Below are 26,257 nucleotides of genomic sequence, written 5' to 3'. Positions count from 1 at the left end.
TCAGAGAGAAGTCTTGCTGGCATTGGTAATCCCCACTAGACATGCAGTCTACAGTGTCCCAAAGCATAGACCTGCAGAGAGGTATTTACTTACAACACCTTTAACTGAGAGGCTGATCTTTGGCCCGTCTAAGCCTGTGATAAAACTGTCCCATTGCAGAAATGCTGGGAAACAGAAGAAACCTAGTATTTGGGGAAGGAAAGCAAACTGCTATGCACTTTTGTATTGTAGTACCATTTTCAGGAAGTGTTTTGAACACTTTAGTGCAATAAATAAAAGAAGTAGAACTAATAGGTTGCCTTGCACCTTTATTATGAAGAGGGAAATAATCAGTAGATCCCATACTCCAGGAGGCTGAACACATCAGATATCAGCCTGACATAATGAAATCTCTGCTGTGGACTGCACAAGAACCACTCTGTAACTGCCAGCCGTCTCAGGTAGGAGTGCCTTCTGCAAGGAGAGCGTTTCAGGGGAACAAGTTCCTCATCTTTCAAGGAATTACACTGTGTAACTGACGCATTTGTTCCTCACTGTAATATTATTGTACAGTTTTCCATACTGGTTATTTTCTGTCTTTAAATTAGGCTTTTATTTGTATGTTAGTGGCCTGCATTTAATGTCTTTTCTGTGGCTGGGTAAAAAATGTACATCTAGCTTTCCTAATGCAGCCAATTTGCTTCTCAGGTTTCAGAACAAATGCTCTCGCTGTAGGGCTGAAACTCATCTAAATTATTAATAGAAAGTTTTTACAGTAAGGAAATTGTCATAAGTTAAGTATCGGGAATAATACGTGTAAATTTGCAAGCTTTATGGTAGAAAATATCTTCCTCATAATCAGGATGTGGGTATACATGCAAAGATAAATGAGTGGCCCAGCAACAATCTTTGCTATTTTTCTAGGCAAACAATACAATACAGCAGTCAAATGGAAATTCATTTGTTAAATAGAATTCAGAGCGGGTTGCTTTAGCTGCTAGGGGGGTTATGCTGACAAGGATCAAGATGGGTAGTTTATCTGCAGTTTGTATTCTAATTTGTCTAAATTCCTGAATAATTCTAATGTGATTCAGATGTGTAAGGCAATTAAATGTGAAGTTCCACAGCCAGATAGCACAGTCTGTGTATCATCAATAGGTTTAAAATGAGCCCTAAAGCCTTTGTAAGATTTGGGTTTTGGAATGTCCCTAGGATGGCTAGAGGCAGGAATTGAATTTACTGTAAATAAACTGTGGCATGAAAACTTCCACTAGTGCCCAGAGAGGAGAGAAAATGCTGATGAATGTTGATGTGATAAAATTTGAATGCAGTGGGTAACTCCTGCCTGACATGCATAGGGCTGGAGCAGAGAAAAATTGATTAATTCAGCCAGCACAGTGAGAGAGAAGCCTGACTGACACCACCATTAATTAGGAAAAATTTTGAGAGGTAAGTCAAGTTATGCTGTATGTTTTTTTCATCTTTGTTCTACGTTTCTGAGGAGCTGCTGCCCTGGTGCCTGCTCTGCAAATGTGGGGCTGTGACATGAGAGACATGATGATTTTCTCAGGTTTGCCCTGTGAGCCTGTGGGAAAACTCAGAACTGATCTTCTCCTGATTTCCAGGCTCTATTGCCTGGACAACAGGCACCAGGCTCAGCAATAATAATGGTAAACCTAACCGTAGCCTGGATCCCGAGGGTCTGGAAGGTCCCTGGGTTTGGTTGCTGTTTTCTCTCTCGTTCTCTGATATGTCTCACTTCATTCTGTTGTTTGTCGCTGTACAATTCTAGGCTAGGATTGTATACCCCAAGACACGAAATGTAAACATGCCTCTTTCTCTCTTGTGCTCTAGCCTTCCCTCCCACCCCCCAAGTATTCACAGCTGTGCAGTCCCTTGCAGTATGCATACCACAAATGTCAAAACCTGCCCGGACAGCCCATGGTACCCTTATCACTGATGTAATGAGGAAATGTTGCTGCGTGGAGTACAACAAATGCTACAGCATCTGTATGGCAACCGAGAGCCCTAAAGGAATCATCCTACATTTGTGCTGGTGTAAATGTGATCAAACTCTGACTGTCACCAGCCTCTGAAAGAGCTACTGAAAAAGAGACTTTACTTGTTGCCATCTGTCAGCAATGTTACACTAATGAGGCTTCTTCTAAGGCTCTTGCTAGTTAGCCACCTGCTGAAGAGAGTGAGCGTGCTTTGCAATGAAGTGGGTGCCTCTGGAAAGTCTTTCTCAGATGGTAGGTACTTCCTTGTTGCCTCCTGTCGTGGTTTAACTCCAACCAGCAATCAAGCGCCACACAGCTGCTCACTCACTTCTCCCACACCCAGTTAGCTCCAGAGCAGTGATCCCCCTAGGCCAGCTCCCCCCAGTTTATATGCTGGGTGTAATGTTACATGGTATGGAATACCCCTTTGGCCAGTTTGGGTCAGCTGTCCTGGCTGTGTCCCCTCCCTACTTCTTGTGCCCCTCCAGCCTTCTTGCTGGCTGAGCATGAGAAGCTGAAAAAGCCTTGACTTTAGACTAAACACTACTTAGCAACAACTGAAAACATCAGTGTGTTATCAACATTCTTCTCATACTGAATCCAAAACACAACATTATACCAGCTACCAGAAAGAAAATTAACTCTATCCCAGCGAAAACCAGGGCATCTCGTTAATAGATGTACCAGTCCAAAGAACTCTCTGAGGAGTACTGCCTCTTCGAAGCCTTCCCTTTTTTTTTTTTCCCAGGAAGAGCTATTTCTTTCAACAGTTGTGTGAAGCTTTATCCACTCAGCAGGAGAATATGAAAAGATTCAAAGCAATCCCTAAGTATCAATGTCTAGCTAGTGTGGATGGCACTAATGGAAGATGGTGCAGATGTGTCAAGGTAGTTTGTGGCAAGGGTGGTGCCTTTTTTTAATAGATATTTTGCGTGTATTGATAAATAGCTTTGGCTTGCAAGCAGGTATAAATATAAACTGAAGAGTGTTAAGAAACGTGATGCATGCGATGTCAGTGCCTGTAGAAACATGAGGTGGAGCCCAACTGCTCTGTAGTAGTTTCTGAATACTGTATGCTGAGACATTTGCTCTGTTTCAGTTTAAGAGGGCTTTGTAAGGAGAAAGGACTGGCAAGAGAAAGGGAGGACCCGCACTAATGGACTTTCTGCAAATACTGGGGGCAGTCTAAAGTGAATGCCAGATCCCCTGGCTCTGAGGAGCTCTGGCTTTCATCTTCAGCTAAGCCTGGAGGACTGGAAGGATGACGGTTGGGATCACAGGGGCTGGAGAGGTTTCCACAAAGGCTCTCTAGAGGCAGGGGAAGTTTCTTGGGGACACTGGAGTGAAGTGTGGGCAGCCACATGCATGTCAAAAGAAATCATTCTAGCTGAGGTGGGGCAGCAAGAGAGGTGAACACGCATGTAGCTGAATAGCTGCCGTTTTCAGACTTAAACAATGTACTTGGCCTCGGAAAGCTGAAAGCCCACCATAGTCATTCTTCATCGTAGAGAAATGAAGGGGGCTATTTGAACTTCATCCAACGTGTAAGGTATGCGTACCTGTGCCATGAGGTATTGTAGCCCAGGGACTGGCCTATGAATAGGAAATTTTAGATTTCACATCCAAAGGGAAAAAAAGCTAAGGATAGGAAAACATGATATTTGGTAAAGCTGGGCAGGTAATGCAATATGCATGGCCTATGCAATTACAATCAAGAGGCTATTATGTCAAGTACTGTATAATCAAGTAATAAGAGACAATCTATCCTTCATAAGCTTATAGGATAAAAAGGTAGAAGAATCATCCTAACTTTTCATAAGGATAAAATACAAATGTTGGACAAATGAACTATTTGGCAGGGCTTGGGATCTGTGTGTGTATTTTCATGAATTGCAAGTTAGGTTGTTTGAGTGGGAGCAGCACTTTCTCTCTAAACAAAGCACAAATTTAAAACTCAAAAGAGAATAGTCTTAGAAGTGAGAGACAAGTGGAGTTACGAGGAGCTCAGGCAAGAAATCAAGTTTAATTGGTGCCGTCTAGAGTGCCAAAAAGTGCATTTCATCTTCATCATCAACAGAGAATGAAAGAAAAGTAAAAGGCAGTCTAAACCTATTTTAAATAAAATACTTGTTTGGGGTCTTTGCGAAGCGTGACTTCACTGGATTTGTTGTGTTTCCACACCTTGGCTTTCTGGGCTCTGAGATCTCAGTAATGAGCTGTTTACTGACATTTTTTTCAATTAGACCATTTCTCCTTGAGTAACAAACGCTCTTCTGTTAAACTGATTTAGTCTCAGGATTGTTTTTCCCTACTGACACAAGTCAGGTCATTGTAGGCAGGACTGACAGCTATAGCAAAACCCCCCATTTCATTGTAGCTTGCAAAACATGTTTTTTTTTTTCTCTTTAAAATGAGGGGGGGGGGGGGGGGGGAGCCAAAATGAGAATAAAAGAAAATAGTCTGTGTTGCTAAAAGCCTTTCCCTGGGATTTTTTCATAATGTGCCCTAAAGATCAGGGGAACACAGTAAATGTTGTGACTACAATGTTTTACTGCATTTTGTGCTGACACAGCCATCACCCTTGCTCTGTCTCCATTCCCTTATCTATCCTGCAGCTGGTCAGGAAAATTCAAGCTGGTCCAAAATAGCAAGATGCAAGTTCTCAGCTCAGTTACATATTTTCTCTGGGCAGCTCTGCTGTGTGTATTCTTTGGGCAAAATATGAAAAAAACCCTGGTTTATTGTACATGAGCAGTAAAGTCTTAGAAATTATTTGGCATTTTAATAGTTTCGATGTACAGATTAATTTTTGAATTTTCTTTCTTCCAGTTTCAAGTCTTCCCTTCCTCACCTTCAGGCTATTGTGGATTCTGAAAGAACAGGTAAGTGGGGATGAATCAGAAAATGATGATGATTCAGTTCCTGTGCAAAGACTGGGCTTGAGAACTCAAGCTTTCATTCTTTATCTATTTCTCAAGTTATACATAAACACAAGGCTAAAATCCTTAAAATCTGCTAAAACTAAAATATCTAACTCCTCACTATCTCGCTGGGATTAGGCATCTTATCTTAGTGTAACTCTCTGGGCTTTGGGGATAAGAGCATTTCCCTCACCTGTGGAGGATAAAGACTGTGAGGTGCTGAAGGTCCATTGAAATAAATTGTCAAATTACAGTCAAGTGAATCATAAACCTTGATTTATCTCCCTGCCAAAAATAATCACACAGAGTCAACACATAATTTCTCAGTTAGAAGTGCTGCTACTGTCGTCCCTACCTCCTCAGGTCGGTGGCAGAGTAGCTTCCTTGAGGTGAGAGGTTGCATGCTGTCTGGAGATTCCTCCTCATACCACCCTAGACAAATGGTGTCCAGACTAAGAGGCTTTCTACTGCAGGAAAAAAGCTAAATGAGGGCTTGACTGGGAGCCCACTGAAATTCATAACCCTTATGTGCTGAGAATACTTTTTACTCCTTGTGATCTGTTTTACGATGTCACATGTGAAGAACTGGAATTGAAAAGTATGCTGACTGACATTGACATTACAAATTTAATTAATCTGGGACTTGCTGTTTCTCTTCTTCTAAATCATAGAGCTGTCACTGCTCAGCTAGGTATAGTAAATATTGCTGTGGCTCTGCAGCTCATACGTGTGTCTGCTCTGATTCATAAATTACAAAGAAAAAATCTAGATGGGTGGATAAATTTAAATATGAATTCATTCGAGCTGACTTCAAAAATAAGAACCTTTGTCTGAATAATCATAGTTAGAGTATTAATGTATATATGTCAGTGATGGGCATGCTGCTGAGAAGGCATTTAACTCTCATCGGGGATCTTTTCCAATGGTTGCATCTTGTATCAATCACAGTTTTGGCCCTGCAGATAAAGACATTCTCCCTACTCTGGGATGTAGTAACTGTCAGCGGGGATGATCCTTGCCCCAGCAAAGGAGGAGGGGGGGGGGGGGGGACCTGGTCACTTGCCATAGGTGTAAGACGCGGGGCCATCGGCAGCCCTGAGGAGCTCCCATCTGGCAGAAAGCAGAGCGCACTTCTCTGCGGCATGGGTGCTGCAGAAGCCTGGAGAAGAGAAAGCTCAGGGGGCTCTGAACAGCAGCCTTCCAAAACCTGTGAGGAGGTTATCAGGAGGACAGAGCTAAGGTCTTCATGAGTGGTGCCTTAAACAGCAAGCTGGTGTCTAAGCAGATCTTGTGGGGTAAAAAGCTGTCTGGAGACCACTGATGGATGGTCACCAACTAAGACTTCTGCCCACCTCTGTTGCAGATGGACACTTTACTCCTGGATCTCTCTGGGACTCTGACCTGCATAGCTAGCTGCAGTTTGTGTCACACTTTTCAAGACTTTAGGAAACTTTGACCTAGTGTTATAGGGCAGTAAAGATGACATTAGGATTCTGTTTCCCTTGTGATTCCTAGAAAGGGTGGAATTCTCATCTGCTCTGTCCTACTAATCAGAAGTTTGTGGGGATTTGGCTTTGTGGTTATTTGGAGATGTTTCATAAGACAAGTTACTTTAGAAGGTAAGACTTTATAAGGTAAAATCTTAATAAATTTGTTTGCACTTTGAAACCTAGATCGAAGACCTGTTTGTTAATATTGCTTTAGTGTGGGGAAATGTCATTTTAACTCTTTTGAGGCAATTAAGAGGTTATGGGCTTTTGTAGTTAAAGCTCAACATCAATGTAGCTTGGCATGAAAATAGTCAGTAGCTAATAATTAGAGACAGAATATATATACATTTAACTACTGTTGTAAAGGATTAGAGTATATTGCTCACACTTAGGCAAATTCTCATGGCACAGAGTCGATCCATAGATAATGGTAGATCCTCTCCAGCCACATCATATAGGACTTTGTTCAGCAGAGCACTTAAGTACACACTCCTGAGGTCAAGTTTCTCCTCAAGCACTTATTACTTCATTTAGAAAGCACATATGGAGGAATTAAGATAGACCGAGAAGTGATAATTGTGGCTTTGTAAGGGAGACAGCCCTTGGATCCAAGTATTATAAAAGAACCTGCACTGGAAGTGGCAAAGAATTGCAATAGAAGCTTTAGGCACGATTTGCTTTAGGCACGATTTGCCCTTAGTGAAGCCATGTTGGCTGTCACCAATCACCTCCTTATTTTCCATGTACCCTAGCATAGTTTCTAGGAGGATCTGCTCCATGATCTTGCCGGGCACAGAGGTGAGACTGACTGGCCTGCAGTTCCCCAGGTGTCCTGGTTTCAGCTGGGATAGAGTTAATTGTCTTCCTAGTAGCTGGTATAGTGCTGTGTTTTGGATTCAGTATGAGAAGAATGTTGATAACACACTGATGTTTTCAGTTGTTGCTAAGTAGTGTTTAGTCTAAAGTCAAGGATTTTTCAGCTTCTCAATGCCCAGCCAGCAAGAAGGCTGGAGGGGCACAAGAAGTTGGGAGGGGACACAGCCAGGACAGCTGACCCAAACTGGCCAAAGGGGTATCCCATACCATGTGATGTCATGCCCAGTATATAAACTGGGGGGAGTTGGCCTGGGGGGATCACTGCTCGGGAACGAACTGGGCATCGGTCGGCGGGTGGTGAGCAATTGCATTGTGCATCACTTGTATATTCCAGTCCTTTAATTATTATTATTGTCATTTTATTATTGTTGTTATTATCATTATTAGTTTCTTCCTTTCTGTTCTATTAAACTGTTTTTATCTCAACCCCCGAGTTTTACTTTTTTTCCCGATTCTCTCCCCCATGCCACTGGGTGTGGGGGGTGAGTGAGCACCTTCGCGGTGCTTAGCTGCTGGCTGGGGTTAAACCATGACACCAGGTCTTCTTTTTTTTCCCTTTTTAAAAATGGGGGTTATGTTTCCCCTTTTCCACTCAGTGGGAACTGACTCCCCTTTCCTTGAGTCCCGCCCTTTCCTTCTACTGCTTTTTTGCACAGTGGGTTTGAACAACTTAGTGTTCATATTAAAATATTCTGGTGTTCAGCAGTAGAAAGCTGAGGAAGGCGTTCCTTGAAAAGAATTAGAAACTGCTAGAGTCCTGAAGGGAGTGTCTTCCAAGGAAAAACTGAGAGGAGTACATCTGCACAATTTAAGCAATATTTAAAGAGAGATATCGTAATAGTCTGTAAGGATTACAAGGTTGTAAACATGAATGGGGGATAAGAATTTTATAGGAAAGTCCAAAGGATGTCAATTAGTATTTTAAAATTAAACAAGGGGAAACTAATCTAAGTGGCTGTATAATCATGGTTTGTGATGGATGTTGGAGTGGAAATTCTTTTTAATTAAAAGCGCTGGAAGGGTAAAGGATTAGTTTGATAAATTTTCTAGTTTGGGGGAAGAAACTAGAAACTGTTGAAATGAAAACTACCTATTTTGTGGCTTGCCATGATTTAAACTTAGAAATTTTATCTATTTCTAGACTTCTAAAAAGTTTAAAAGAAAGTGATATGTGTTATTCAAAATTATTGAGACTTTGCACTTTTTTTTAGCCTTAATTTGGAATGAGAAAACTATTTTCACATGCCAAAAAATGCATTTGCTTTTCATGATTTCATAATACTTCTGCACTGTTGTTCCTAGTGAATTGTGTCCTGTTTCCCTGGTACCTTTTTTGTATTCTTAACTGTTTTAATATGTGATTTGATATGCCTCACTCTGATCTCTTTTAGCCCCCTTTGTTTTTCCCTGATCAGTGTTCTGTGTCATGTACATTTTACTTTCAGTTTTCATTCATTAAAATGACATTTCTCATCTTCTGCTTCACTGCACTGTTGAGGACTTGTCACTTCTTCTCCTCACTCTTTCTGTTCTTACTCATGGCAAATGAAATCATTAATCAAAGCAAAAATCCTGCTATAGGTACCTACAAACTCTGCATACAGAATTTGACTACTTCAGATGTCACTTGGAAAAGTGAGGGTTTCTGGCAACATGGAGACACCTTGGCATTTTTATCATGCTTAAGAGAAAATTGGGTGTTTATGTCCTTGGGAAAAGGTATTTCGAGGCAAATTCTCAGCCACTGGAGTGGAGGGGTCTGTGGCACTTTTCTTTGGCTGAAGATCTGTTGTTTTGCATTTCTGGAGTCACTTGTCATTAAATGAACGTAAGAGTACAGTCAAGTTCATCAAACTGCACCTGCTTGAATGAATAATGGAAGCTAGCTGTTGTGAGGACAATGTTTTAGATGCTGCTATCCAACACAAATGTCCTACGGAAGGTACGTGCTCTGAGGAACACTGCAGCAGACAGGTCTACCACCCCTTTCACCTGGATCAAAGCGTATCTTCTCCTTCTGAACAAGATATTATTAATTTGCTCTCGTACCCTCTACTACTTTGTTTATTTTTAACCAGGTTTAATCTCCTAAAAACTCAGTGACTATTAAATCTGTACTTGGGCCAAACAGGTTGTCTGGTGGCACAACAGAGCCCTCCTAAAGTCACAGCACACCACAGTGAGTCTGGAGAGACCAAGTGAAGAAAAGGGGGTAGCTGGTTTTAAGTATCTCTGATGACATACTCCAAAAATCTCCATGATTTTCTCCCAGTGTGAAAACTGAAGGTAAGCAAAAAATTAAGACACCACCACAAAGAGAATTTAAATCTACTGTGAAAATAGCCAGTATCTTTCTAGCCTTATGCCTCAGGTCCCTGTCTGTGGTTGTCTCAAGAAATCTAAATGAATGCAGCAAAAAAAAAAAAAAAAAAAAGGGAGGAAAGCCATTATTGTAATCTTTAAAAGTTCTTTTTGTTTGGAAAAAGCAAACCAAGCCATAGTTAAACCCATAAATCTGAGAAAATTTAGGTGAATTATTTAAACTTTTTTCTCATGTTCGCAGAATATCTGCAAACTTACTGTTGTTTTTCTGATTAAGGAGAAATTAAAACCAACACATTAAAGCTGAAGAACTTTTTTAGCCATTTTGATTGATTCAGTTGAAATGTGTTACAGAGTTACATATTGTTCCATAACAGAATTTGTTAGAGAAAAATGTTACAAGTTTATAGGCTATTTTACCAGGAAAACCCAGTACTAATTGGCTGAAAAGACTGGTTTCAATCTACATATTAGTGCACATAAACTGGGAAAAAGAATCAAGTGAAGCACAGAAGCAGACTTTGAAACTGCAGTAGTATGAAAGAATATAATAGAACAGGATATTAAATAATCAGATATATAATATCTAGCAGAAACTTAATTTTGTGTAATTGCCAAAATAGCAGTTTAGTGTCAAATAATGAACGATATTATAAACGGATTAATCTGATACTGTGTTCCAGTTCATAAATGTCACAATTTGTTGTTCCATAGCTTACGTATTTTCTTAGGTGACATAGATAACAGTTAATTTTCACCTCTTGCATACAAATCCTTGTATTCATTGACCAGAGAAATGAATGTCTTGCCTTAGAGGCTGTCTAAGTTTTGTATGCCTGAATGAGTTAACAGTGTGTTTTTTTCACATTTGTTTTCTATCTTAGTGTTTCAAAGGGGAAATAACAGCTTTTCTCAATCTTCAAGTCTATTTACTGCAGGTCAGATTCTGTCATGAGAAGCAGTTGGCCTTTGGAAACTTTATTCTATGCGTTTTTTATAGACTTCATGGAATTATTTGTGGCATGACCTGCCACTCACACTCACTGTGAGCAAGTATGGGCACATAAAAGCACAAGGTGTGTTACAGCTTTTGTACTGAAATAAGCCTCACTTTAAAGTTATGTTGTGCCTTAACTGTATGATATTATTAGCTACCATTGTTCTCCACAGTGCTGCTACAGATCTCAGAGGAACTGTAGGGACTTGATGCCAGATCTTCCAAACAGCACAGCAAGTACTTGCACACATCAGTAATGGTAAAATTTTTATATTATCCATGAAGAATATGGAGAGCAGTGGGAATTGTCGATGCCAAATGGATTGAATCTGTGGCTTCATGACTTAAGATACTTATGTAGAAATGAGCAGTTCTATAGTCCTGGTTCATGGTTACCTGCCAGGTGTCTGCTTTCAGAGAATCAGCAGAAAATATGTATTTTCTTAATAGGTATTGAATGGTAGGTCATTATTTTATAAGAAACTTTATAAGAAACTAGTTTAGATTTCCACAGTGATCTCACTGATTACTACCGCATACGGCACAAAGTAAGGTCTTTCCCCATACATGAGCTGGTAAGAGTCAGTATTTCAAGTATAGGAAATGTGTTCCATGAACACGACTTAAAAGAATTCTCAAATATTTATTGCTGTATTCTGCCTCTTACCAAGCAGCAATACTGAAGCCAGGAAGGAAATCTACAGGATTTCCCTTTCTCTCTTTTTTGTTTTTCTCCTCTTCTCCTTTTGCTTTTTCCCTTCTGCTGCTGTCCAAGTTGTACACTCCTTAACGGTGAAATGGTGAGAAACAGAAAACTCGATGGAGGAAATGCAAAAAGTACAGGTAAAACTATGGTTTCTCAGAGCCAGGGGTGAAATTCCCATAGGCTACAGAAGGCTAGACTTTTAGAAAAATCTCTTTGTTAGAAATATCAAGCTACACACGAAAAAAGGCAACTGTGGAAGGTAACAGTCCTGAAGACCTAAAAGATTGTGGCAAGTATGTGTATAATGGAGGAGGAGCTCAAGTCACAAGTTTTCAAGTGGTTTTCAATTTTCTTTTCAGTGTGCAGAGCCCCACCCAGTGAAATCAAGCCTGTTGATACACAGTTTGTTTTCCTTGTTTACTTTTCACAGACTGATGGGAAGCTGTCCTTCCATACCCGGGGGCCACAGATGGAGAACCAGTGCTCTGGAGCTTACAGACTCCTTTAGAAAGCAAACTAAACCAGGAGTTTTACTCATTAACTTTTGCTGGACTGATGCCACCCAGAGCAATCCCATGTTCTGTTGTCCAGGGTATGTTTTAATGAAGGAAAAAACCACCACCCCAAAATCTCTCCACTGGTGTCTTTTATTAAGTAATGCAAAATACAGTATTAATTATGACACTGCATGCATTTTAGACAATATAAATGCAAGCCTACAGAAAATGTGACAAAGAAACCCTCAATTACTTTTGAGGTAGTATACAAGGAAAAATAGGAAAGCAGAAACACAGTGGATTAAAAGAACAAAATATTAGTATCACTTTGTGTATACATTAGTCACTCATAAATACATTTGTATGAAATAACTTAAGATACAATTCCATTCTTGTTAAAAAATATACTTCTTCAAATTCACCATTCTTGTTAGTTTTGTTTTCACATGACATTTTATGGTATTTTATCAGGTGGATTTATTTTTTATCACTGCCATCATGATTTTACCCTTTTCCTCCAAGAGTTTAGGCACAGATGGCCTCATGCACAAAAATAAATAAGAAACCTGCTTGAAGGGAAAAGAATTCTGCTCAAATAGCTTAGGATAGTCTAATAAATACCATTTTGTTTATAAAAATATTTCAGGTTTATAAAAGAGGGGAGGGGACAGTCTCCCACGTGGAAAGGATGTTAAGTGAAAAGTGCTGTATAACATTTTTGAAGAGATTTTGTTTTAAACATATAGTACCATTATGAATATATATTTTATAATAATCCTGTTTCTTAGAACCTTACTGTTCACTAGAAGTATCAAATGCTGTTTGCTTCCTTTTGTTTGTTGTCTTATTGCCGTTTTGGAAGATGCCTAGTTCAGAAGGGTTCCGTATAATTGTGCTTTTGTAAGGCTGTCCTTCCGACTCAAACCAGTACTCCCAGTCCGTTGAAACTGCTGCTGTTTGCTGTGAATACCCGAATGGCTTCCTTGCTCCATGGAAGACTGGTGGATTTCTGAAGCCTCCATTGAACTCTGATTGAGGGACTCTGCTGAGCTGTTGGGGCTCACGTCCACGTATTCTCTTTTCAATACCGGGCTATTTTCGATGTTTTTGCTACTGCATAACTGGACGGTGATCCTTTCATTTTTTTGGTCTCTTGATTCTTTTGTTTTGTAAGCGGGCAATTTGTCCTGTTTACAGCTAGTGCTGATGTCAATATTCAGGCCACTGTCTGTTCTCAGGAAGCAAGAATCCACAAGTCTGCTTTGGCAGATATCGTCTCCCTCTGAGCAGCTATCTGCTTTGTAACTAGCATAGATGGGGCTTGTTCGACTGTCTCCCTTCTTAATAGGGCTGCTGTAGTACTGCTCTGAAAAACTACAGGGCGACAGCCTGCCAGCGTTCCTGTAAGAGTACGCACCAATGTCCTCCACGCTCAATTGCCTCCATCGCCCAGGCAAGTCTTCTTCTGAAAGGTGGGTGCTCCTGCACTCGTTCCTCATTTTCTGATTCGCTAAAGCCTGCTGTGGCGTTATGGCTGAGAAATGAAAAGGTTCGTTTGCATACGGAGGCAGAGTCCTAGTAAAAGTGGGGGAGTTCTCGTTGTCATCGGCAAGCTCCATGTGCTGCGCAGGTTTGGACTTGGCAAACCTAGGACTTCCCTGATGCTCGTAACCTGCAGGTGACTTCCTTTCAAACAGTTCGTCTCTGTTGCTCATGTAGATCGCTTGCTGAGAGGCTGTCAGAGTGTTGGCTTGGGCGTTCTCCTTCTCCTCAGATGTGACGCTGAAGCTGGAGTAGGAGCTGGAGGTCGGCAGGGAGGTAATGTACTCTGGGAAGGCTTCGTGAGAGAAGCTGGAATGGAAACCGTCTTCTTCGACGGTGCTGTCTGTGGAGTTCTGGGAGCGCAGGAACCCCACGTCTTTCACTTGCGTGTCCACACTCTGCCTCCTCTCCCTCTGCCTCTCCTCAGGGCAGTAAAGGGCAGTGTCGCTGCAGTAGATGTCCGACTTGTACTGGGGCCTTTGCCCGAGTTTTCCAGCAGAGTCCTGGAAATTGAGATCCCTTGTAGACGGGCTTGACAAGTGTGAAGACAAGCTGTTTGGATCTGGTTTTTCCAGTACTTTGGCAATGACGCAAGTGGGTATGGTATCAGCGTAAGATGTGTGGCACAAGGGGACAGAAAGGCTGCACCCGTGCTTTTCCAGGTGGATGCTGACTCTTTCCTGAAAGTCAGATGGCAACTGTAACATAAAGAGATGGCAAAGGGGAAAGGAGAAAAGGGTACACGTCAATACTGGTGTCTGCTTGGGCTTATACAACATGGATAGATGAGTGCTGTTTATGACATTACATAGCTCACTATATATGGTTCTTTGACTAATGTGATGGCCACAATCTTTGTGCATTTCTGAAAACAAAAATAATCAAATGACTTTTGTTTATTTACTTAACGTCTGGAAATCTTCATCTGCTTCCCCTCATGGAAAACACTGTGAAACTGAAAGGCTTCCTTCCAAGTTAACCCAGGTTGGAGAGGAATGATGTAAAGAATGTAGTAAACAACAATCTTAAAAAGGCAGGTAGGGAATTACAGCCTACAGCAACACTTTCCAGACTGCACGCATGGGTGCCATTTGCAGTTGGAGTGTGGGGGTGCGGAGGTCTCTGCTGGGGTGAGGAAAGAGGAGGAAGAGATCAGATCTATTCTGTTCTTTTGCCTTTCTTTGAGCTCCCCTTGCCTCCAAGCCGGTGCCAAATTGCCTCCTGCCCTCCAGTGCTGCATTTGATAAACAATGTTGTTTGAAGAGGCAGGAAAGTTGGTTTCACTGACACTTAAAGCAATGGTACTGGCTGCTATGACGGGAGTGTTCCTGTGCTGGGAAGAGGGAAATCAAACTGGCTTCCTTGCCCCAGCAGTTGGACACTACTTGTCAGATCAACCATCCAGAGAAGCCTCAACATGTTCCCCTCTTCCAGCAGCTGCTAGCTGACTGCTTTTCTAGTTTCTTACTACACTGACAGAAATAAGAGCTAAGACCTGAATTTACATCATGATTCCTGTGACAAACTAGTCAGAATTAATCAATAAGTCTGTTATGCATCAGAATTCATATAGGTTTTGAAGAATGTCAGGATCAGCTCTGTGGACGGCGGTTCCACCTGCCGTTCTGTCATGTGGACCAGAAGAGATTGAGAGAGCACGTTCCTTGGCGTGGCTCGGAAGCCTTGTAGGTAATGCCCACGCAGGTATCTCCAAGCATGCTTGCCAGCCAAATTTTCTCTGCCTTGCTTATTTCAGACCTGTATCAGTGATCACACAGGGATATGAGAGAGAGCTGCATGATGGCTGTCTCTCAGTATTTCTTGCTGGACATCAGAAGAACTCATGTTCGGACTAAGTTTTGAGTTTGATATCCATGTTGATTTATGCCACTTAGGAATTTAGCCCTTGAATGCTTGGCTGAACTCTTATTTACTCAGCACTTTCTTTTTATAACTAGAAATCAAGTTCTTCTTTACCGAATAATCAGTGGTTACCCTTATAGCCCTAAAAATCTCACTCTCCCCTTAACTTTGTTTCTCTAGAGGAGAGAACCCTAAAAATGCTGAAGTGGTGTCCCCCTCCTCTATTTTAGGCAAGAGAAATTTCAAGTGCCTGCTCCTTCTTATGATCTCACATCACATAAGATATAAAGCTCCTCTTTCAGCTTCACTGGGAAGGTTTTATAGTTGGCTTAATCCCCCAAACTCAATGTATTCAAAATATGGCATGTTGTGAAATGACATTCTTGTTAATGTGGAGTAGGATGAGTGTTTTTTCAACCAACAGACCTTCCAGGATATTTTGGATTAATCATTTTGTTGTTAATTAGCTCATATGTCTTCCATTGGAAATAAAGAGTATGATACTGCCAATCTGCTGGCAGACAGCAGTATTAGTCATAGCAAGTACGGATACAACAAAGATTGAATAAAAAGGTTGTAAAACAGGGCTGCTGTAAATTGCCACAGAAATGAGGAAAAGAAATACAGTTCATTTAATGTGAAATTGCTGTATGGGGTAGCTATAATTTTAGTATCCTGTTACACCACTGTTTGATCTATTTTATATACATTATTTAGATTACGAAATGCCTTAAGTAAAAGAACATTATTTTCTGGGCATTGCCCTGGAAACTGGAATTACTAAAATGATATTGCTATATTGTACCATAGTTTAGGATTCTGGATAACATACAATACCTTGTCAGGCAATATTTGCATTTGTAAGGAAACTATTGGCTGTGACAGCACATTCACACTTGCTAAATTAATAAATACTTGGATTTATGAGTGGAGACTTTGCCTATTTAATTGAGTGTATGACAGTCTGGGAAATGGTGGGGAGATCCCACATTTGTGGTAGTTTTCTGCAGGTGAACCACTAACTACTTTTTAAGGTCCTGATTCTTGCTAACAGGTAGGGTGCTTTCAAGTGTGAGTAATGTCATGACAATTCCTGGATATGAATTGCTCAGGGAAGTCAGTTACCAGGAAAAAATAACACGACCAAGATAACGGTTAATTTGGAATTTCTGTCTCCATTCCAGAAAATCATCGCCCATTTGACAGAAAAGTCTTGCTCTGTCTTTATTTACCCGGGTTGTTTAGTGCTCTGAAGCTGTCTACTGGCTTAGAAATGGTGTATACATTCCACATTCAATTTTGCATTATTCTGTTGCAGAATTGCACAAGAGAGACCATTGGGGGGGACATTAACCTGATGGGACTGATGGAGGGAAGGCTTTTCTCTGTGACCTTCACCTAAGCAATATACATGAGGAAGGTACTGTTGCTTTGTGTAGGGCCTGCATCCCTAAAGACAGTCCTGTTCACTAAGATAATATTTACCTCCCCTTTAAGGAGTCTGTTTCTCAAGCCTAGTTTCCCTGGAAGCGAGGATTATTAATTAAAGTTTACACCTTGGAAATCAATCATTCAGTGCTCTGGTTGCTTTAGAAAAAGATATTTGTTCTGTCAGTCCATTTTAAAATTCAAGTTTAGAAATTAGCTGGACTGGAAAATAGCTTCAGGAGGAGAATTGATTATATCAGAATCTCTGATGCCTGCAGCTTGTCATTTCCCTGCTCTCACCCTCCCCTGTTTCCCCCCCCCCAGCATTTTGCAGTCTAGAGTTCTCAGCACTTTGGTTTTGCTAAAACCTTTATTTTTCATGTGATCAGTGCAGGCCCATTCTACTGGATAGCAGAGTTTTTGGGGAAGAGAGTACCTCCAAGTTCCATCACTGGCTGTGATTTTGTCAGCACCTCCCTCAGCTGCACAGAATACCAGCAGGTGCACAAGCCCTCGCGTTGCTTAAAGGGGGGGGGGGGGGTCAAAGCCTTAAGGGCAGACAAGTTCTGGAATTGATACATGTAAAATAACCTGTTTTCCATAAAATATTTATTTCTTTGAATATTCACCAAGTTTGGTCACATTACCTCCGAAAGCTTATGTGCCCTGTCGTAATTCTTGCTGCACTGGAGCAACTGAGCAGCTAAATTGCAGTCCTTCCTATAGAGCTCCTAGAAAAACAAAAAATAGCCTGTTTTTTAAAGTTTGTAAATAGCTTGTGGCTTTCAGCCTTTCTCCCATGCCTGAGCAATCTTTTAAAAATTGACTTTGGGGAAATTTGGAGCATACTTTAACTTTCAAATACATTAAGATTCCGTGTTTATTGCATGGTCGTGAGATGTTTGCCCCTTTGCTCTGTGAGGGCTGATAAAATTACTAAAAAGAAAATTTGACAACTACAGAACAGTACTCTGCATTTTAAAAGATGAATACTTACCATTAGGAACTGGACTTTATACTGTTAGCATGCATGGCTCTATGAAGACTAAAATAGACATGATCTTTTAAGCAAAAAGAAAATTTAAGAACAGACATTTTTACTGAGTATTATCCAGATCAGTACTAAGATACTACTTTAGAAAATGCTTACATAATCTTATGAGGCTGTGGGAGAAATTCATTGCAGAAATATACATTGTATTGTTTTTTAAAAGTAGGCCTTTGTCTCCTTATGAAACTTTCTTGCTGGTTCCTGGCTCCTTTCATATCCTGCAGAATGCAGCTATACAAACATATTAAATCTCACTGCAAATATTTGATGCTGCAGAACAGGGTATTTTTACTGGGTAAGAAGTTACCATGAGAATTCCACACAGGGAAAAAGAGAATTTAAACAAGCCACTTATACTATTTTTGTATTGAATGGCTCCCACAGCCTATTTAATGGGAAAATTCAGTACATAGATTTGCCCTTTGTCTAAATTTAATTTAGCACACCTGACCGTAACTGTATCCTTCAGCCAGTATCTTTGGGTTCCTGGAGGTAAGTGTTGTATGTTGCTTTTCCTGATCTAGGTGCCATTAAAAACAAAGTTGGCTTCAGAAGCTGACTTTATAGGTGGGTATAGATGAGATAGACAAAGCATATAGGTACTATGGACACTAGGCTGTGTTAATCTGTAAAAATCAGAAAATGTTTATAGAGAAAAGGTGTTGAATATTGAAATGATTTTACTTTTCTCTGGCATTAATGTTATCATTTTATTGCATGCAGATTTTTACCATTCCACTTGTTCTTTTAAAACTGATAATGAAATTTTCTATGAAAAGGAAAGGTGGAAATTCCCTCTGTTTTGAAAAAACATTTAAAAATTATTCTATAATAGGTAAAACAAGATGTTCCTGGGAGTCTGTGAGGCATGGGGGTAGTAAATGTAGTTTTCCTATGATCATTAGTTCATTATATCTTCACATTCAAGGGCCTTTAGATACTCTTGGTTTGTGGGGTTTTTTTTGTGTCTGTATGAGGTTTTAGAGATGCCACTTCTGCTTTAAATGTACTGGGGAGATACATTCATTTATGTATATCTTAAATTTTATATCACTACACACTATTTTTATTCCTGAAAACAGATGCAAACAGTAGGAATGCAAGAATTCAATTTAGAAGCAAAATCTGTTGCATGTACATGTGATTCTGACATGTTACATGCACATTAAACACATAATATATTGCTGCACAATGTATAGCACAAAGTACTCCAAGTCCCATATGGCATCACTAAACACACAAAAATGAAATCACTCCAAAATCCAATCCTTTCTTCAAAAGCTCTGTGCCTCTGTTTCTGTGAAGCGGTTGTCATGGAGAGTACAAAAAGTGTTTCTGACACTTTATTTTTAGCAGCTTTAAAAATTACTACAGAAAAATTACATGTGAGTTAAATGTGCCACGTGTACTTTGTTCTCAACATGCTGAGATATGCCATGTGACTGGAGTGACTTTCTGTCCTTTAATGTTTATCTGAATGGAAACTAGCCACATCTGTAGCAACTCGAACGATAATCGGCAATTAATACCAAAAGTGTTTCCCATTGTGTAAAACATGTTTTTGCATCAAAAGCATCATTTTACATATCTGTCAAAAGAATAAGGGGAAATATAATTGAAGGAAGAAATGCTGGCAAGGGAAAAGTATGTTCTCCCTGTGTAGGATTCTTCAGTTTAACACTGTCTCTACTTATTAGGCATAATATTAATGGTTTGTTTCATATTTCTCTATTTAAAATTTGGAATTTAACCTTTACTTTCATTAGTGATGCTACATAACTAAGGGCAGAATTTTGTCTGTGAATTGACCTCAAGTATGAAGAAGTGGTACTGTTATTTGAGGCTTCTGGACCATACTCTAATGTTCAGAGTAGTTCAGAATAATTCTTGGAAGAAGAGTACTCTGAACTCCAGTCCAGTCTAAGCTGCCTTTTAAAAACTATGAATATTGAAAACAGTTCTTCAAACCTGGGCTCAAACCTGACTCCATGAAGTAGTGTAAATACATGCATACTTACTAGGAGAGTTTTATAATTTTTTTCCCCTCTATTTTAAATCTGAAATAACTCCACTGATTTCAGCTGAATTAGTCTGGATGTATACCTGTGCTTCTAAAACCTAAATGTAGCCCATTGCATTTACCACATTCAGTTAGTTACAGCTATTAGAGTTATGAAGTAACTGTTGTTTCAACACAATTTCTATAAAAGTAAAGGGGCAGATTGTGAACTCTTTGTTTCCGTTGGAAAGCTGTTAATAGCATAGGTACAATTCACATCAACAGGCATATTAATGGGATCAAATGCTCCCTGCTATGATTAAGAGTTCATATGAAATATGGGAAGATTGAATGTAAGATGCTGAAAAATAAGTGCTAACAGAAACATGTCTTCTGTAGATGAATTTTTTATTAAGTGTCTAAGGAATGGCACAATAATGAACTAAATGCCTGCAATCTTCCTTTCTTTGCTGTCTTTTTAGGTTTGTCCCTGGAAGAATTTCATGAGCTGATTGCCAGCTGCAGTGCGCATGCCAGTTTTCAGCAGTGTTTAATGAGATGCAGGGTGACAATCACCAGAGATGTTCCCTGTTCCCTTCCACACAGAGATAGGTAAACTGTTCCACATGAACCACAGCTGGGGAAAACCTGGTTCCCACTCCCTGCAATAATCTGAGAGACCAGGTTGGGTCAATACTAACTTCTGCTGGTAGAGCTCACTTGTGCCGGGCATCCCATTTCAGTGAGCAAAGACTGAAAGATCAGAGGAACTGCAGGAAATGTGGGGCTCTGCACTGCCTAAAATCCTTATGATGAATCCTCACTCCGTACATGTGTCCACGCAATAGCTCTGAGCATGTGCTTCCACCAGTTCGCTGTACTAGACCGAAACCGATGGCAAAATCAATGTGGGAATATTGCCATTTCTTAGAATATTTTTTTCATCAGTTTTAGATTAGACATAAGGAAAAAAAATCAGTGAAAAGTCTCACCCCAACCCCATAGCATAAGGAGAGCTGAATTCACAAAATGATGGGAACAATCAAACATGAATTTTAACTGTCTTGGTGACAAGTTACATTTTACGTAAACAATAAGAAATTATTCTATAATTTCATGGGAAGTGGATGGCCTAATTTATTTCTGAATATAATCTCGAGATGTATCCATAATTAAATACTTACATTGTCTTCTGACAACTTATCTATTGTCACCTTGGCCTCTATTAAGTGATTATTGAGTGCAATTATTTCATGGCTCAAAGCCCGTTTTTCCTCTTCATAATGTTGACCCTGTGTAGAAAATGGAGTAGTCAGTATTTTTTCTACTGTCAGAATAGATCAGAAAAAGGCCCAAAGGTTGATGTCATTCTCAAATCCAGGGAAAAGCACAACAGACCGGTATTTTTTTTTTTCCTATTTTTTGCTATTTTCACTCAGCAGATGAGGCAAAGTACTTTGAAAATATGGAATTCAAACTGAGCTCACATCAGGAACCTTCACAAAAGGCTCTAGCTAGCCTGTGCAAAAGCATTCAATTGAGCATCAGCTATTCCTTCTTCATCACAAGACAGTGTTTCTAACCTGGAAGGGACTTGGGCAGCTTTTGGCTTTTGCTACGAGAATGTTTCACTTATGCCATTAGCTCCCATTCTCATCAGGGAGGAAGAACAATATTTAAAAAGGAAAGTAGCTGTGTTTGAGCCAATTTCTTTTTAGCCGTTGACTGTGCTGGCTGCTTTAAAAGCCCTGAATGAGGTTGTTCATTTCTCAAGATGAATGTTTGCCTGATTGTGGGGTTAACACTCATTAGCAGAATGTGATCCACTGTGGGATAACAGGAAAATAGTCTGATTCAAACTTCTTGCTGCCCACTAATTTAAGCTTGTTACCAGTAGCCTGTAACTCTTTATTATAAATGCAAAGAAATCAGTGGGAAAAATAAAGTGCCACTGGCCCTTCCCATACAGTGTCCCATTTTCATATTGCAGTGTTTATTGCACCGCCTTATATATAAAAAATTATTTTGTAACAATCATTTATAACCCTGCCTCCGGCCTTATGTTAGTATTTAAAAGTATGGTAGCTTCTGAATGCTCTAGCTGAGATCAAGGCATCTTCCTTGTGCTCAGAGCTGTACAAGACCATGATAACAAGAAGGTTTGCCAATTATCTGGATGGATCTTTTAGAAAGCAGTGTTGCAGTAAGAACAGAAAGTAGGGTAAACATTAATGTACATCTGTTTTGTTTAGCGAACTCAATCCAGTGACAAATTCGCAATCTCACATCCCATTCTAAAATTGTTGGAGTGATTTGTGAAGGACTTTCTCCGGCAGGATGATTGTATTAGCTACTGAAATTTCCTGAATGCCATATTGCCAGGGTCACACAAAAACCTTCCATCAACACACACTCGACATTGTCAGCTAATTGACAGCAACGGGAGTTGTGTGTTTTGAAGTCTGACTGAATATCAAGGTTAATTATCCGGCTGCAAAGCACCAGGCTATATCAAAGAAGGGTGATTAAATTGGAAGTGGCAACTCTCATCCTAAGCTGCTATTTAAAGAACAACACGTTCTCAGATGGTCTAAGCAAACCCATGGCTTGCTTTAAACAGTGTGGATATGACTGAAATGTCTTTGTGAAGGTCTGGACTGGCCTGTTTTAATGTCAGCTTTTCTATGGGCTGTCTGTTCCCTGCTGTTGCAAGACCTCTGTCCTTACAGCCCAGCCGTGCCTGGAGGCTGGTTCTGGTTCAGGCTTGACACCTCTCCCATCCTCGTTCCCATTGATCAGGTGCTCCTGCTAGGTGCCGGAGGACTGTATCATGGAAAGCCAAAGCGTAGCTTTGAGAGCTTGCAAGAGCTTCAATCTCACTGATTTCAACAAGACACATGATCTTAGGGGCTATGTTCTTTAATTAGGCAGATCGACGTGGTTTTACGTGAGGCCCTTAACTCTCATTGATTTTATTGTGAACTAAACAACTAGGCACTTTTTAAAGCTCCTGGACATCTGTGCACCTCTAGAAATCCATCTCCTTTGAGAGTATGATTGAAGATTACATTTCCAAAGGTATTTAGCTGCGTAATGAGGTAGACAAGTGACTAAAGTACCTGGGGAAAATGTGTCCCCTCAATTTTCCAAGTAATTTCACGCTTTTGAAGGATTCAGGTCCACTGAGTACAGGCTTAATCTCCCAGATAACCATTTGTATTGAAGATTTTATCAGTCCTTGTATGACAAGTTGTCACTGCCAGGGCAGCTGATTTGTAGGACCCCCTTTTGCTCTAAGTCTCTCTGATTTCAGTAAGTGTTGCTCTTGCCTAACTAAATTGAACTTGACTCAATATATTTTACAGTTCAGGAAGGATCATCTGATCAAGGATTTATAGTCTTCAGCAGCGAGAAACTCATATAAGGGCAGCACATTCAGGCTTTGGAAGCAGTACCTTCCATTGCCTTGAGTAATGCTGAATCTGACTGAATTAAAGTTTCATTTTATTTCAGTTATGATAACTTTTGGGCTGATGTTTTCCAGACTTTGTATCTGACCATGTGTGACTTCTTTAAAAAATATTTTATATTTGTTGAACTGTAAAATTTGCCTCAGTCCAAATTTATAGTATACAGGTCAGCACATAGACACCAAAGTAATAAACATCTCAGCAGTCCTGTGGAGGAGGGGGAGTGAGAAAGAAAGGTCAGTCCCAGCCTTCTCCACCAGTGTATGTTCATATCTTTCTCTTGAAATCAGTGTTGTTGATGTGAGCAAAGAGTCTGTCTCACTGTGGCAAAATGAGCCACCCCAAGGGTGGGCAGGACCCTGAAAGGCTTTGGCATATTGACCACATACTGTGTGTCCATCTTTGAAAGTTCAGGGTTTCAGCCAGATATTATTGTGGTCCAGTGGTGGCAACAAGAGGACAGGGGCTTAATCCTGACACTACCTTGGGGAAAATGGTGCAGCTGGAAGAGGTGGTATGGTAGTCATGGGTCACTGTATTAAAAGGATTGCTGGTTACTGGGGACTGCAACTTTGAGCTCTCCAGTTGCAGTCGGACAATCATATTTTCAGCATCAGGTATAGATGTCAGAGAGGGATGAAAGGAGGACAGGAGTCATAATATCAATGCTATGGTTGTGAGTTACAAATAGAAATGCTTATTTTACTTATAACCACTTTTGGCAGATCCCTCTATTTCTGGTAGCTTTTACATGCTTCGTCCTCCTGCTCTTCCATAAGGCTGGTGACCTCTCCTCTTCTTTTGGCACCGCTTTCTGCTTAGCAGATGCTAACAACCTATCTCTCAAAACTCAGTGACAGATTAAGTTAATGGTGTTATTGATATGCCAATAGCCTGCAGCTGGGCTGAGGGTTCCTGAAGTCCACTCTAAAATCCTATAGCTATAGGCTGCAACAGGCTGAGCTTCTGGTGTATCTTTGTTCAGAAATATTTGTTGAGTCAGCTCAGTGTATCTTGCCCCTGCCTCCTTCCCCGGCACTGAGCCAGCATAAAAGAATACAGCTCCATAGTGTCTGACTAACACGAGAGAACAGCAATCATGTGCCCATGTCTGAGTCAGATCAAATTCCTACTGCTGGGTGACTCCAGCGGTGCACAGCGCTGATATTGATGTTGGGGGAACCAAGTGCTCGGAGCCCTTGCTCCTAGCCTGGATTTAGCATGAGCCTCACTGCTTCCTTCTCAGATCTGATGAAGGAATTGGGTATCTGCTTTTCACAAAGGGATCAAATGATATAATAAAAGATATCATCTATGTCTGAAACCTTGTTTTTCTTATAATTTGTATCTATCACCGTGACAACATCCCTCATATATTTGCAGATCTGTAAAAATATAAGGTGTCACTTTCAAAAGTGTTTGATATCATCTTGTTCCTGCACCTGTTATCTGTGGTATAAGTGGGGTGAAAAGAGTTTTGGTAGGTTGATACAGCATGAAATGATTAATAGATAAGTGTATTTTGGAAAGTAACAAAAGCTGGATGAAAAGATCTGCTTTTCTTGTGTATTAGTGGATCCACAAAGGTTCCTAGTCTAGTCCTTCAGCAGAAATGGAGCAGCCTAAAAGTTGGCTGTCTCTCTGGTAAAGTTTCAGTCTCCCTTCAATGCTTTCCAGCAGCTGGAGAGTGTCCTGCCATAAAGCAGTGTCAGCCTATTAGTCAAGACTAGGCTGCTTACTGTCGTCTCTGCTGTCCTGTGGGAGCTTTGAGATGTGTATAGACCTTTTGAAATCAGTCTCAATTTTGCAAATGAGCAGTGCTGGTTTGTGGAAATGTCAGCCTTTTCAAACATGGCAAAGTAAATCTGTTCTTGATGTTCCTGTACAGAATATTTCAATGGATAGCATTTCAATGCTACCGTGAGAATAATATAAAGGCAGTAGTGACCATCAAGACATTGGTGGCCAGCAGCATTCCGTTGGAAATACCTCTTAGTAAGTATGAAGAATGACTGACAGAATGAGAGAGACAGACAGAAAGAGAGAGAGACTTGTTCTGTTACAAATACCACCAAAGTGGCACTGGTATCCCATCCTGAATGCCTGAACAGAGGTTTACTGCAATGTTTTTGGATGTGGAATACAGGCAGAACTTTGTTCCCTTTTTTCTTTACTACTGTGCTTGCCCAGGAGGAAGATAGCACTTCACAGGAGAAATTCCCCACCTTTTTGGATCAGTGTAACACTGTTAACTCAGTACTTTTCTCACAGAGCACCAGTTATGATCTTTGCATTGCAAATATTAATAGGTGCTGTAAGGTATCTGCTAAGCAACTGCAATGTATTTATTGTTGTTCTGTGGATCATAGCTGGCGAAAAAGTGCTTGTGGGGGTATACTTTCAAAACAAGGTCTGCATATTTTAAGGCGAGATTTTATAATCTCATTGAAATCATCTTATGAAGGATAAAACAGAGCAGTTGCAGATGACATAAATCTGGGAGGAGTGGCTGGGTTGTGCTGCAATCCAGAGGGACCTCAACAGGCTGGAAAAATGGGCTGATAGGAGCCTCATGAAGTTCAACAAGGGGAAATGCAAAGCCTGGAACCTGGGGAGGAAAAACCGCATGCACCAATGCATGCTGGGGGCCACCCAGCTGGAAAGCAGCTTTGCAGAAAAGGACCTGGAGGTCCTGGTGGTCATCAAGTTGAACATGAGCCAGCAACATGTGCCCTTGCTGTGAAAATGGCCAAAGGTAACCAGGGCTCCAGTAGGAGAAGTGTTGCCAGCAAGTCGAGGGAGGTGACCCTTCCCCTCTACTCAGCACTGGTGTGGCCACACCTGGAGCACTGTGTCCAGTTCAGGCTCCTTGGTACAAGATAGATATGGAAATACTGGAGAGAGAGTCCAAGAAATAGCCAGGAATATGATTAAGGGATCGGAGCACCTCTCTTATGAGGAAAGGCTGAGACAGCTGGGACTGTTTAGCCTGGAGAAGACAAGGCTCAGGTGGGCTCTCATCAATGTGTATAAAAGGGAGGGTGCAAAGAAGACAGAGCTAGGCTCTTTTCAGTGGTGCCCAGTGACAGGACAACAGGCAATGGGCACAAACTGAA

General features: G+C 40.7%; 1 protein-coding gene and 1 long non-coding RNA gene across 10 annotated transcripts in view; one reads left to right on the top strand and one right to left on the bottom strand.

Moving 5' to 3' along the window:
- The first annotated feature begins 1,322 nt into the window (after window positions 1–1,322).
- LOC115336885 lies at window positions 1,323–9,512 on the top strand. Its single transcript, XR_003921959.1, has 3 exons — window positions 1,323–1,428; window positions 4,809–4,861; window positions 9,345–9,512. It is a non-coding gene; the product is annotated as an uncharacterized LOC115336885 (long non-coding RNA).
- A 2,408-nt stretch (window positions 9,513–11,920) lies between these two features.
- BEGAIN (brain enriched guanylate kinase associated) overlaps window positions 11,921–26,257 on the bottom strand; it is a 164,159-nt gene continuing 149,822 nt past the window's right edge. For all 9 annotated transcript variants that reach the window (XM_030004602.1, XM_041120832.1, XM_030004554.1 and 6 more), the window contains 3 exons: window positions 20,856–20,963; window positions 17,269–17,352; window positions 11,921–14,028 (listed from right to left, as the gene is read on the bottom strand). In XM_030004602.1, the coding sequence (XP_029860462.1) occupies window positions 12,655–14,028; window positions 17,269–17,352; window positions 20,856–20,963 (1,566 nt within the window). In that variant the 3' untranslated portion in view covers window positions 11,921–12,654. The remainder of the gene's footprint in view (window positions 14,029–17,268; window positions 17,353–20,855; window positions 20,964–26,257) is intronic.

The sequence above is a fragment of the Aquila chrysaetos genome, chromosome 2, assembly GCF_900496995.4.
Source record: "Aquila chrysaetos chrysaetos chromosome 2, bAquChr1.4, whole genome shotgun sequence".
Taxonomy (NCBI): domain Eukaryota; kingdom Metazoa; phylum Chordata; class Aves; order Accipitriformes; family Accipitridae; genus Aquila; species Aquila chrysaetos.
Note: the sequence above shows the minus strand (reverse complement) of the source record. Positions and strands in the feature narration are given on the sequence as shown.